The 14,450-nt window shown below is 38.9% G+C and overlaps 1 protein-coding gene across 1 annotated transcript in view; it reads left to right on the top strand.

Annotated features, from left to right (window-relative positions):
• Positions 1-14,450, top strand: part of UTRN (utrophin) — a 513,556-nt gene that overhangs the window by 475,787 nt on the left and 23,319 nt on the right. Inside the window, exons 67-68 of the mRNA XM_026649537.2 lie at positions 3,144-3,223; positions 5,735-5,800. Coding sequence (XP_026505322.1) covers positions 3,144-3,223; positions 5,735-5,800 — 146 coding nt within the window. The remainder of the gene's footprint in view (positions 1-3,143; positions 3,224-5,734; positions 5,801-14,450) is intronic.

The following is a 14,450-nucleotide window of genomic DNA, read 5'->3' as shown; positions in this document are numbered from 1 at the left end:
CTAACTCTTTTGGGAAAGAGTTGCTGACCTAACATAAAATTTTCTTGTTTAGTTACTATACAATATATTCTTTTCTGAAAGAAAATTTTCATTGAATAAGTCATAATTCTTGGAGCATAAATGATTTTCTGCGAAGTAACCTCAGAGCCATTTTGTAAATCTCCCCTCCTTTCACTTGAGGCTACAGCTGTATTTGCAAATTTGTATTTGCAGCTCCAGTTGTAAATAGTGAATTTTCATTCTACATCAGATGAACAAATTGTTAAAATAGACTGTCGGGTGTCTCAACCTTTTTCTTTCTGAGGTTCCCCCCAACATACTATAAAAACGTCACGACCCACGTGTGCCACAGTAACTGGTTTTCTGCATATAAAAGCCAGACTGGCGTTAGGGGTAGCAAGCAGGACAATTGCCTGAGGTCCCACGCCACAAGGGCCACCACAAAACGACATTGCTCAGGCTTCGGCTTCAGCCCTGGGTGGTGGGGCTCAGGGCTCCGGGCTTCAGATTCATGTAGTGGGGCTTCAGCTTTCTGCCTTGGGACCCAGCAAGTCTAACACTGGCCCTACTTGGTGGACACCCTGAAACCTGCTTGCGGCCCCTAGCTGGCCCTAGACCCCTGGTTAAGAACCATTGGACTATGTGACAGATTCTCTGAGCCAGTACCCCAGTGTGTTTTGCTAGGGCAGAGTTGCTATACTGCCAAGATCTGCTGAGTGCTGCAGTGACTTTGTGGGCGGTTTAACTCTTTCCGCCCAGGAGAGTGGGAAGTTAAGCACTGGTCAGGAGCAACCCTATGTGCTTACAGTTCACCTTCAGACAACAAAGAAGCTGATTTGTATCTAAAACAGGAGCTTATCAGTTTTGCTTTATGCACTGCAACAGTCTCCTCACATTTCATTTCTTTTGTTTTTAAAGGCAATGCAGAGCTTATATCTGCAAGTCAAAATCAAATAATTTGGGATAAATTGACATTGAATTTGTTATCTAAATGCACCACAAAGAAACACAGCTTCAAAACCATCTTAAAAAACATTGTAGCAATAAAGGAAAATGCAATCAGAAAAGGACCAATTATACATACAAGGGGGGGAAGTAACACTTAAGTGCTACCTATTACCAGCCACATCTTCCTCATTTTGATTTGATAATTAATGTTTTTGTCCTTCCCCTCTAGCCATTAACAGTACAGTACATTATCATAAGCAAACTAGGGAAATGTGATCTAGATGAAATTACTGTAAGTGGATGCATAACTGGTTGAAAGCCTATACTCAAAGAGTAGTTATCAATGGGCCACTGTCAAACTGGGATGACTTATCTGGTGGGGTGCCTTAGGGTGTGTGTCCTGGCTCCAGTACTTTTCAACATTTTCATTAATGACTTGCAATGGAGTGAAGAGTAGCTTATAAAATGTATGGATGACGCCAAGCTGGGAGGGGTTGTGAACATTTTCAAGGAGAGGATTAGAATTCAAAATGACCTTAATAAGTTGATCTGAAATGAACAATAAAGATATGTGCCACATGCTACACTTAGGAAAGAAAAATCAAATGTACAAATACTAAATGGGGAATAACTGGCTAGAAAATAAGTACTGTTGAAAAAGCAGTGGATCACAAATTAAATGAGAGCCAACAATGTGATGCAGTTGCAAAAAAGGCTAATATCATTTTGGTATGCATTTCCAGGAGACATGGAGGGTAATTGTCTTGCTATGCTCAGCACTGGGGAGACATCTGCTGGAATACTATGTACAGTTTTGGGTGCCACACTTCAAGGAAGATGTGAACAAATTGGAGAGAGTGCAGAGGAAAGCTACAAAAATGATAAAAAGTTTAGAAAACCTGACCTAGGAGGAAAGGTTTAAAAAAAAACTGGGCATGATTAGTGTTGAAAAAAGAAGACTGAGTGGGGACCTGATAAGTCTTCAAATATATTAAGGGCAGTAACAAACAGGACTGTGATCAATTGTTCTCCATGCCCATTGAAGGTAGGACAAGAAGTAACGGGCTTAATTTACAGCAAGGGAGATTTAGGAAAAACTTTCTAACTCTAAGATACAGTTAAGTTCTGGAATAGGATTGCAAGGGAGATTGTAGAATCCCCATCACTGGAGGTGTTTAAGAACAGGTCAGACAAACACGCGACAGGGTTGATCTTAATATGCTTGGTCCAGCCTCAGCACTGGGAGCTGGACTAGATGATCTCTTCAGGTCCCTTCCAGCCTTACATTTCTATGTTTATTAAAGGCTAAAATCATAGCACTTTAGTTGCTCAGAAATGTGCCATTCATGTGGAAAAATGTAGCACCAATATCCGTGTGACAATAAAAAATAGGTCAGTGATATAATTACACACAAAAACATGCACAACTTCATTGAGCTCAGCTTGAAACCAGACAAAAGCAAAGAAACTTGGATTTAAGAAATAAGTTGGCCTCCATCAGAGTGATGTGTCGGTATTTTTAGTCTGTCCTTTATTCATCCTGTTGCACTTCGATTTTATGATTCATAGAGCCCAGGTGAAGACCACACTTTAAGCTTATATTGTAGAGCAGTAAGTGGTACCCTACAAAAGATAATCCCATTAGTCCCATTTGAGATGACTCCACACTAGTCTAACCAATCCTGATTATGGTCATATTGCTGTAGAAAGTAGAACTGGAAGTTTTCTGAACCACATATTACTGATGGATGGGTCCTTGATGATTACAGAACTATAACTGTACCTACCTAGCATGTTCAGAAACTAAAACAAAATGCTAATTACTTGTATAACTGGACCGTCTTAAATTCACGAAACTATTTTTCTTCTATTAATATATGCTTAAGAGAAGTGAAATTATTTTAGTGACACAGTAGGTCACCTTATATGCTGCATGTCAGTTTTATATGTCTGCATATTAAAACGGAGTTGTTTTTATGTTATTGATCCAACTGGTATTTCTCTTTCAAAATACAGAACATTTATCATTGACCTGAGCTCTTGTGCTGAATTCCCACTTTCAGTTACTTCGGGAAGGAGTCGAGTGTTTTAAAATATTATTCAACAAAAATGTTCATACTGTAAATAGTAACATATTTTGTATGAGTGGCTGGCAGTGACTATTCTGTGTAGGTTGCCTAATCTTTCCATTCTAGGAGTTTGCCAGAAAGATACCTCACAAGCAAAGGCGCAGTTCAGGGCACAATGCTTACAACCTTATTAAATCAATAAGAATGTAAACAAATGAAGGAGAGGAATGAAGGTGGTCTTTGCAGCAAATCTGCAAAAGCAAAATTGGCTGTAGCTGCTCAATCTCGAGCCTTTTATTCTGAATGGCAGATCCCAAAATCAAAATGGGGTACCTAGTCAGATATATTGGCTGGACCACAAGCCATACTCCATTCCTGTAGTCCAACCGTTAGAGCTGCCTCTGAGGCAGACTTCAGGTGACCTCTGCTGGTTGGTCTCTCTGTCCCAGCTACATACTGAGTCCCACAGGTCTGGGGGATACACCCCTCCTTGCCTACTGTCCCAGCCCAAGCTGAATCAATTTAACCCCTAAGAAAGACGACACTTTCCTCAAAAATACAATATAAATGAAAAATGGGGCAACCTGAGCATAATTCTGGTTTACCTGAACAGAAAAGAAAACTCAAAGTTTAATAAACATAACATACATTCAGCAATTAAGGACCAACACAATATCCCAAGGATAAGGGCTAAGAATTTCTGGAGCAGAGAAGCATACAAATAATAAATAGCAACCAAGAGAGCATAATTCTAGACCAGGAGTCGGCAACCTGTGACACGCATGCCAAAGGCAGCATGCGAGCTGATTTTTAGTGGCACTCTGCTGCCAGCCGGGGTCCTGGATGAACGGAACCCCAGGCCGGCACTGGGCTGAACAGGGCCGGCGGCCGGGACCTTGGCTGGCAGGAGCCGGGGGACGGAACCCCAGACCGACAGCGGGCTGAACCGCTCAACCCGCTGCCGGTTTGGGGTTCCGTCTGCCGGCTTCGCTCAGCCCGCTGCCAGTTTGGGGTTCTGTCTGCCGACCCTGCTCAGCCTGCTGCTGGCCTGGGATACCAGCCGCCGGCCCCACTCACCTCGCTGTCGCCCTAGGGTACCGGCAGCCAGCCCGGGGCTCTGCTCCTGGCCTCAGCCCAGCGCTCTGCAGCCGCCCCCAGCCGTGGCCCACTGGCCCCAGCCTGGGGCAGTGAGGGGTGCAGACAGGGGCAAGAGGGGGTGCAACTCAGCACCCCCCACATTAAAAATAGGCTACTGGGATATTTTTAAGTCCTGGTTTGCTGCTTATATCAGACTACATCTGCATTTGACCTTGTGCATGCCCTCTGTTGCCATTTTCCCCCCCACTGACAGCTGAGGGGAACATTTGATAAAATGGCAGCTCCTAAGAAAACAAAGTTAGATGTCCGTTCATTTCAGCCTTCTTGGACAGACACATTTGGATTTATTCAAAAGAAGGACCGTGGTGTTTGTGCTTTCTGTTGTGAAAGTGTTTTGTCGCACATCAAGTGTTCAACATTTTGAAACAAAGTATGAGAAAACCTTTCTTGATGAAGCAGACAAGACTGAATCGATCAAAAAGGCAGTAGCAGGATATGAGAAGCAAAGCAGTGTTTTTAAAAGCTTAAGTGTAAGTAAAAATCAAGCTACAGAAGGAAGTTACAAGATTGCACAGTGCATTGCAAAAAACGGAAAGCCGTTTACAGATGGGAAATATATAAAAGAATGCTTCTTTCATTATTGTCAGTCAGTTATTGGATTTGAAAATGTTAAGAGACATCCTTACAGTTTTGTAGACTCCAAGAGGGTGGTTCTATAGAAATATTCAGTAGAGTAATAAGTGGAGTTGTCTGTGTCACCCATTGATATACACACACGATTACATGTTTCTAGAATGTCTTCTATTCCTTTTATGCAGTGACAACTACTGCATAGACGTGAAACAATTTCTAACGCATCTTTAAAGAAACAAATTACCAAAATGATGTTTGCTTCATGAGCGTTCAATTTAAATGATTCATACCTTGTTCTTTGTCTTATTCTTTCCATAATGCTGTGCAAACTATACAATAACAAGATAACATATCTGCAAGATAGCATGACAAAAACATTTATATTCATAATGTATAAAAATGTAATACCCAAACCTTTTAGATTAATTCCATTAAAATGGGAAATACAGGCAATGGCTCCCCACAGTTATTCTATATTAATTTATGATTTTTCCACGAATATGTCTGTTAATACTTTATAGGTCAGTTTGTCCATTGTGCAATAGTATTTATTTGAGCATAGCTTCAGAGGTTGCACGATGATTGTGATAATGCTAATGAAAATCTAATGGTCTTCTACTGGATTACCAAAAAATGTACTTGCGGCAGATGAATGGGCAGGTAGAATTTGTTAATTCTCATAAAGTTTTCTCATAAAAGTCCATCTGTATCAGTGGTTCAGACCACTGAGCGCTCTTTTCTGTGGATAAACCTATCATGTCACCATATTTTCTAGTTATGTTAAAATACTTGGAACACCTTAGTTATTAGAGTATGTTTTTGTTATCCATCCATCCATATTGTCTTTTCTATGAACTGCCAGCAGTTTTGGGGCTCAACCCTCATCACCTGCAAGAATTGGCATATCTGGAATACTCCCAAATAGAATGATCCCAGTCTGATTTCTCCACATGGTCTTCCAAAGTCACATTTCTCTTTTCTTTCAGGCTGGCTCAAATGGAAAGGACCAATGGCTCCTTGTTGACAGACAGCAGCTCCACCACAGGCAGTGTGTAAGTAAATCATGCAATTAGAGCTACTGGGAAAGGCCAACTCATTTGATTATAAATGTCTAATTAATATAATCTTCATCGGTTGCAGTGCTGAATTTTAGTCCCAATCAAAGTAGATAATAAATGGGACCCAGAAAAGCCTGCATAAATGTCATGCTTCCAAGCAGTAATGGTATAAATTGGCAGTGTTTGTTTAGCTTGATGTGTCATTTAGTGAAGTGGTTCTGCCTCAAGAAATTGGGTCATTTCAGCTGAAAGGCGCATATAAATTCATTCTAGTTTCTCTCTTTCCTAGCTTGGCCCATTAATTTAAAAGAAAAAAGTTATTCACTAAAGGAATATACAGTTCTAGAACAGTGTTGTTACCTATGCAGAACAATTATATTGATTTTGCTGGCTATTGGCTCATCTACATGTAGACATGCTTATTAAAAAGACCACGTTGTTAACATTATGGAATATTTTGCTTGTGAAAAGTTTTAATTGGGATGAACTGATGTGCTGAATAAAAAAGAAAGATATCAAATTCCTGATAGATTAAGTATGAATAATTTTTCATTGTTAAGCAAAAATATTTGAAAAATGTGTTATGTCTTTGCCAAGACCCAAATTGTGAGCTTTGTGAACTATCCAAGCATTGGAAGATAGATCCTGGCTCTTTTTAGGTAATTGTGATATTATCAGCTCTTGCAGGGGAAAAACACAGATCTTTGTTGTTCGACTTTCATTAAGTAGAAAGCGCTTTCATTTTTAAAATGAATTTATTTATTATTATTTTAAAACCTAATCATGTATTAAGTTTAAGTATGAATTTCATTAGTGATTTGAGATTGCAAAAAGTTTGTTTCAAAGAAACATATAAGTTTACCTTGAAGTCTTCTCCATACTCCTGCACACTTGGCGCTCTCTCGCTCTCATTATTTTTAAGCTACTAAATCTGTTTTCACATATTTCCTTACTAGTGAATTCATCAGTGATTGGAATGCAGAGAGCTATCCTTTCTTGGTTCACTTGAAAAACTTGCAAACTCACTGCCTTTTGGCGTGTATTCATAAAAGGAAAAATTGAAAGCTCCTAAATGGCTATACATTTGGTTGAGTAGTTTATTTCCCAATTAATGAGTCTAATCAGGTTAGAATACAGAGACACCATGTATTCTAACTTTAAAACATAATTTGTGCATGTAATATTTTATTAGTAATTCATCTATTGACTGTTATAAATCTCCCTCTTTTGCCGTAAGCTTTTGAATGTTTAAAACCCTTGGGTCTGAAATTGGTCACAAGCCTCATAACAAAGGTTAATTCAGTAGATTCTGTATATTATGATGCTGGGATGACTTCCAAATTTAGGTCCCGATCCTGTAGAGAAAAGTTACATGTTATTAAATATTTGTAAGAGCAGAGTCATAGGGGTCAAGGAGGGCAGTTTTTTCCAGTTGCGCCCTGGTTCTGTTTGCAGGTATTTTTCAGGCTTTATTTGAGATGTGCTTGAACTGAAATAGTTGGATCCAGATTTCAACCCACATAAAATTCAAAAGTGTTGTGATTAAAATTTTGATTTGGCCCTGTGAAAGTCTGCTGGGGTTTCCAGAATTGTGAGTTGCTGTTACTCCTCTCAGCCTCAGCAAGTGAAAGTTTTGCTACTGCTAAGCTGTGTGACAGCTCCCTGACACCCCAGCTTGTCTGTCTTGCCAGCAAACTCTTCATGACTCTGCCAGTCCAGACCTTGTCTTACAGGTAACAAACAGTGAACCCCAACTCCTGAGTTCCCCAGAGATGTCTCCCTGCAGTGTCCAGCCACCTTACAGAATGCTCACAGAAGTTAAGTTCGCTGCTCTTTAAAGAGGCAGTAAGCAACAGCTCATTAATTTAGCTGGGATTTGACAAACACTCTTATTTCAATCACAGCACTGTTGGTTTATATTATTAGTAAAACAAGTTTATCTAATGAAAGGACATAAGATTAAGTGATACCAAGTATAAGGAAGAAAGATAGAAAGGGGTGCAAGCAAACAAAAGTAAAAATACACTTCTAAGACCAAAACCTGATTTAATAAATTAGAGTCTCTTGTTCAAAGAAGTGTTTTTCACCAAGTCTCTTTTCCAACATAGGTCCTGGCCAGAGAGTCTGGTCAGCTTTCACAGAGCTCAGTTCCTTTACCTCTTCAGGTGAAGAATTCCAAATGCCTTTCTGTTTCCATTTATATCTCCCAAAGTTTATTGACCCTGTTACAAGAAGCAGGAAGTCTTCCTGCTGTTCTTCTCTTCCTGTTGACTTCCCATCCTCCCTCACTGATTCATATGTAAATAGGGCTTCCATTGTTTTGATTCCATAATGCTTAATTTTACATTGGAGGCAGCTGCCCTCCTTCCTGTCTGGGAGAAAACCTGTTTCTCCATGTGTTTGGTCACACTTTAAAGCATAATATCCGCGAGTATCCATAATTCCTTATATAATGTTACTGCATATATTTCACAATGGTATTAATCAACAGTGTGTCACAGGTTTACTGAATACACTTTTATAATACAGTAATATAGTATACAATTAGTTGATTCAATTGCTTATCATTTGAGATTCAGACCCCCTTTGTATAGCCCTGTAAACCTGTGAAATGTATTGTTCTGTAGCATTTCCCCAGATAAAGTTTCTCTCTTCTGCTGGGATATGGGCAGCATGCTGTCTTCTTCCCTGCTTGCTAGCTTTATTTACCTTCTATGTAAATGTACCTTCATTATCTCCGCTTGACAAGCAAGTGCACATTCTTTATCAAAGACAGATTGGGCTTGTGCATTGCTTTCCAAACACATTTTAAGAACATAATTCTAGTACATATTTATTACTCTTTGTACACACCCCATACATATACCACTCAATGATTATCAGTATCAGCATCTTACCAGTGTATATGATACCTTACATGAAATCTTTTAGATTCAGATTGTGACAATAGTGTGTTGGGTATAGTGAGTATGTCAGGCTTGACAGGACTTGATGACACAGAGTGGTGAACCATCAATGGGCCTCTGTCACAGGCCCATTGCAGATATAGAAGACATCTGTGAAATTCAACTCCAGATCCCAGTTCATGTCCTGAACTTCTGTAATACCTGGGATTTTGGTTCAGGCCCATCTGTAGGTTTTTTAGATACAATATACCATAGAAACGAAATCTCTGGATGTGAATAACCTGAACTTTATGGGGTGGCTGAAATTTAGGTCAAAAATTTTCATCTCAGGCTCATCTAATATAAACATATCTGGGCAAAATCCCTCTATCTTAGTGCATTCTGCTGGGCCTCAGGAGATAATTACTGATTTGTAAATAAAGTTCTGTACTTCTAATTAGCAGAGCTCTGTTCTTTGATATTATTTTATTGGTCCCTGAGAGTCCTTCAGTTTATTGCAAACTTGTAAGAGGGGCAAAGTCACTTTTAACATTGGAAAATTCTGGAACATGTTGTATGGTTCAGAAGTCATTTTTCAGAGAATTTGCTTTTTCTTCTCTGTCTTATCCTGGACTACACTATAATTTCTCTTTTGCCTGAAACTCAGTTCTCATAACCTGACAATATAACATGAAGTTCACTAAAATATAAACATTTTCCTCATTTAAAGCCATATTAGCAAGTTTTAGAAAGCATGGAAAGTGTCCAGTGCAGAGCGTCCAAAATGTCCCTAAAACAATATATTAGGATCTTCCTGATGTAAATATGTTAAAGGAGAGGAGAATTTTTTCCTTCATAGCCTTTGCTATCGTACATTCTGGAAGAATATTCTAAACATTTGGATAAGGGGGTCCTGTTAATTTTTCTTCTAGGTTAATTTGGTTTTAGCTAGGGCTGTTGATTAATCACAGTTAATTCATGTGTTTAACTAAAAAAAATTAATTGCAATGAAAAAAATTAATTACAATTAATCACACTGTTAAACAATAGAATACCAATTGAAATTTATTACATATTTTTGGATGCTTTTCTACATTTTCAAATATATTGATTTCAATTACAACACAGAATACAAAGTGTACAGTACTCACTTTATATTATTTTTATTACAAATTTTTGCACTGTAAAAATGATAAATTGTATCAAATTTCAATTCACCTCATATGAGTACTGTAGTGCAATCTCTTTATCATGAAAGTGAAACTTACAAATATTTTTTGTTACATAACTGCACTCAAAAACAAAACAATGTAAAACTTTAGAGCCTACAAGACCATTGAGTCCTACTTCTTGTTAAGCCAATAGCTAAGCGAACAAGTTTCTTTACATTTACAGGAGATAATGCTGCCCACTTCTTAATTAGAATGTCACCTGAAAGTGAGAACAGGCGTTCACGTGGCACCGTTGTAGCTGATGTCCCAAGTTATTTACATGCCAGATGCGCTAAAGATTCATATGCGTCTCTATGCTTTGGACATCGCTCCAGAGGACATGCTTCCATGCTGAAGACACTCATTAAAAAAATAATGTGTTATTAAATTTGTGACTGAACTCCTTAGGGGAGAATTGTATGTCTCCTGCTCTGTTTTACCCACATTCTGCCATATATTTCATGTTATATCAGTCTCGGAGGGTGACCCAGTACATGTTGTTTGTTTTAAGAACATTTTCACTGTAAATTTGACAAAATGCAAAGAAGGTACCAATGTGAAATTTCAAACGATAGCTACAGCACTTGACCCAAGAGTTAAGAATCTGAAGTGCCATCCAAAATCTGAGAGGGATGAGGTGTGGAGCATGCTTTCAGAAGTCTTAAAAGAGCAACACTCTGATGCAGAAACTACAGAACCCAAACTGCCAAAAAAAAGAACATCAACCTTCTGCTGGTGGCATCTGACTCAGATAATGAAAATGAACATGCGTCAGTCCACACTGCTTTGGATCGTTATCTAGCAGAACCTGTCATCAGCATGGACACACGTCCTCTGGAATGGTGGAAGCATCAAGAGACATATGGATCTTTAGCGCATCTGGCATGTAAATATCTTGCGACGCCCGCTACAACAGTGCCATGCAAATGCCTGTTCTCACTTTCAGGTGCCATTGTAAACAAGTAGCAGGCAGCATTATCTTCTGGAAATGCAAACTAACTTGTTTGTCTGAGCGACTGGCTGAACAAAGAAGTAGGACTGATTGGACTTGTAGGCTCTAAAGTTTTACATAGTTTTATTTTTGAATGTAGAATTATATAAAACTTTAGAGCCTACAAGTCCAATCAGTCCTACTTCTTTGTTCAGGCAATCACTCAAACAGTGAAAGAGGGAGAGAAAATTTTTGACAATGCTGTTGAACCTTCAGGATTTTGCTATTTCTCACAGCAACGCTCGGTCAAGGGGGAAAATATAATTATCACCAGCACATTCAGGTTAGTACATAAGATTTAATTTATTATCTGGTTTTCTCAGTCAAATAGAATCATGAATACACCAGAGCTCAGAATGATTCTGTCAGAAAGACTTGATCTTTTTTTAGAGCTTAGACTGAACGCTCTGAAAGACGTGGGAAACTACACCCATTTGCCCCTTATTCTCCATATACTTATGCATACAATATATACACACCTATTTAAAGACATTGATACACACACACACACACACACACTAGCATGTTTCAAGTGCAGATTTCCATGGCTTGTTACGTGAGATGCACCTCTCTTAAGTTTGACCTTCCTGCAGCTCATTTTTACATCTTAATGCTGTCATTCTGCTAAATTGCGCAGGCACTAAACATTACAGTGCAGTCTGATAGCTTCTCCATCTTCATGATCCTGATTTTGAATCAAACTAAGCTGAAAATCTTCAGTGGAATAACTACTGAAAAAGGCTGAGGAGTTAATTTTTATGCTTTGCTTTTATTCTGGTTGTTGCCTACCATCCCCTATCAGTTTTGGAGAGGAAAGTGGAATGGATTCTCAATATCAAAAGGTTTGTTTGCCAGAGTGCATTTGCTGCTTCCTTGTCTTGTAGGCCATTCTGTCATCATGAAACCCTGAATTAAAACTCCAGTGCCACTAATAGATCTATCTTAATTACTGTCATGAGATTTGTTAGTGCAGACACAAGGTCCTGCCTTTCAGACCAATAATTTAGCAAGGCAGACAGAAGGTTGAGGGAGAGATACATAGCAAAGATTCATCTTTTCCTTAAATAGATTTCTTCCTTTATCTGGTGTTCATTGAACAGGAATGTTATCTGTAAGAGTATGCTGCTTATAATGGACAAATCAATACTTCCAATCTTTGTCCTCTATATTCCGTGTGGGGTAGCCACAGTGAGAGAGAAGTGGAGCAAATCTCCTCTGTCCTGAATGAATATGATTGTGGAGTTTGAAATAAAAAAACTACTACATTTTTTTTTTTTTTTTGATGAGGTTGTATTTATCTGTTGCAGTCACACCAGCTAGTAGCAGTACCGTGAGGGTTCTGTCAGCAATTATCGTTCGTAAATTTCATTTTTCAGTGTCTTATAAATGTTATGTAAAAATTCACAGATTACACAGATTATCAAATCATACCAAAAATGACAGAACAGGACTTTAACATATAAAAATTCAGCTTTGGGAGCACTTTTTTAAAAAGTTCTATTTTAGATGTCAGTGCTTAATGAATAAACTTGTAAATTTAAACAGTGCCTTTTTGGTATCTATTTAAAAACTAATTAAAGTAGCCAAATGGAAATATTTGACTTCGTGTATCACCTGGACTTTTCACAAAAACGTGTCTCTCTTACCATAAGGATATCTCTGCACTTCAAAATGATGCCATTTGTTCACACTTATCAGTTACATGTTGCACTTATCAGTTAAATGAATACTTTAGACAATCTTTCTAAAAAAAAAAACCAAACCTGGTTTCACAATGTTCTGTCTCTTCGGTCTGGTTCAGTGCTGTGTTGTGGCACTCACTGCTCACTTGAGGTCTGAGGCTAGAATTGCCAATATTTCTCAGTATGTCCAAGAACATGCTGGTTTGAGTGGGGTGATTCTGTATGGCTTCCAGGATTTTAAGAAGCCCTACAAATATTCTAGGGCTTTATGCAACATCATAATTTGAAATACACTTAAGCAATAATCTTAATTATAACTAGAGAATATTTTTAAGGTGATAAAGGAAGAACATGGGCAAGTTACTGCAGTTTTTCACTAATGTTTTAGGATCTGATCCAAAGTCCATTGAGGTCAATAGAAAGATTCCCACTGGGCTTTGAATCAGGCCTTTAGTTTGTAACTAGGCTACTGGAAAACAACAATTATGTGTTTCACTGAGATAGGAGAGTAGCTGGGAGCAGAAAGGAGCAAGGGGCTTGTTTTTGTAGGTATAAGAAGAAAGAAAAAACAATCTGCACATTGATCTCTTTCTACACCTGACAGTACTGTTCATCAATAAGGCTAAGTCACGGACAATACAGGTCATGGGCAATAAAGAAAAATTCACTGGACCCTGTGACCTAGCCGTGACTTTTACTAAAAATATGGGGGACAAAATGGAGAACTGCAGGGTCCCCACACCACCCCGGGAGGCCCGGCTCTGAGCTTGCAGGGTCCCCCCACCACCCGAGGGTCGAGCTCAGGGCACCGCCACCACCCATGGCGGCTCCAAGTTCCGGGGCACCGCTACCACCTGCAGCAGCCAGGAGCTCCTGGGGGCCCCACTGCCCACAATGTCCAAGAGCTCTGGTGCACCCCTGCACCTGCTGAGAGATTATTACACAAAACCGGAGCGTAGAGGAGCTTCTCATCCCTACTCAGTTTTTAATTCTTGTAAGGTAAATGAATGCAAGTGGACTGAAAGAGCATGAATTGAAACAATGGCCAAGACTGTCGCATGATATAGGTGGAATTGGTGGGTTTTCACTTTGTGTTACGTAACATATAAGTATTTGATTAAAAACCCCAAACTTTCATATCTTAATAACAAGGAGTAAATCAAGCTAGAGTCAAGAAGTGGAAGCCCATGTAACAGGGTTTACAGTGGGTAGTTTAGTTATACTCAAGCAGAGAAATATCAGAGATATTTCCATTTTACTCTAACATGGGAACTAGTGTACAGGAAGACGTACTGGAAGCAACTACTTCATGAGCTTACACCAGTTAGTTCTTGGTAGAAGCGATCCTCTAATAAACTACTGCATACGTTTGTGAATATTTTGGCATTGTCTCTTGGAGGTTACCTAATAGCAATGGTCTTTTGTACAGATTTTGCTGCGTATGCAGCGAGCGATCAAGAAATGCCTTTGCCTCAGCGGTGTACCCAGTTGAAAAAGGTTTAACATACATACACACTCAATCTATTTCGTAATTCTCATTAGCACTTATATACATTACCAAAATGCATTGGTGAGAATAGAGGATGCCCTTCATGATAATGGCTTAATGTATCTTTGAAAAGTCATTGCCATCCATAAAGGTGGCTTGTAATTCGCATATATGAGTGTTTAACTCCTCTTGATTACCAACCACCACAACTGTGGTTTTTCTCTCATCAAAGGAGTCTGCTTTTAAGCAGCTATTTTTTCAAATCATTAAACTGTGACTGTGCAAGCCTTTTTTAAAAAGACATACTTAGCAAAGCTGTTAGATCATTGGCTAATTTATATTTTCAGTGGTATCAAGTACATTTACATGAGCTATTTCCATCTGTG

The sequence above is a fragment of the Terrapene carolina genome, unplaced genomic scaffold, assembly GCF_002925995.2.
Source record: "Terrapene carolina triunguis isolate 2854851 unplaced genomic scaffold, T_m_triunguis-2.0 Scaffold85, whole genome shotgun sequence".
Classification (NCBI taxonomy): domain Eukaryota; kingdom Metazoa; phylum Chordata; order Testudines; family Emydidae; genus Terrapene; species Terrapene triunguis.
This window is presented reverse-complemented; position numbering and strand designations above follow the sequence as displayed.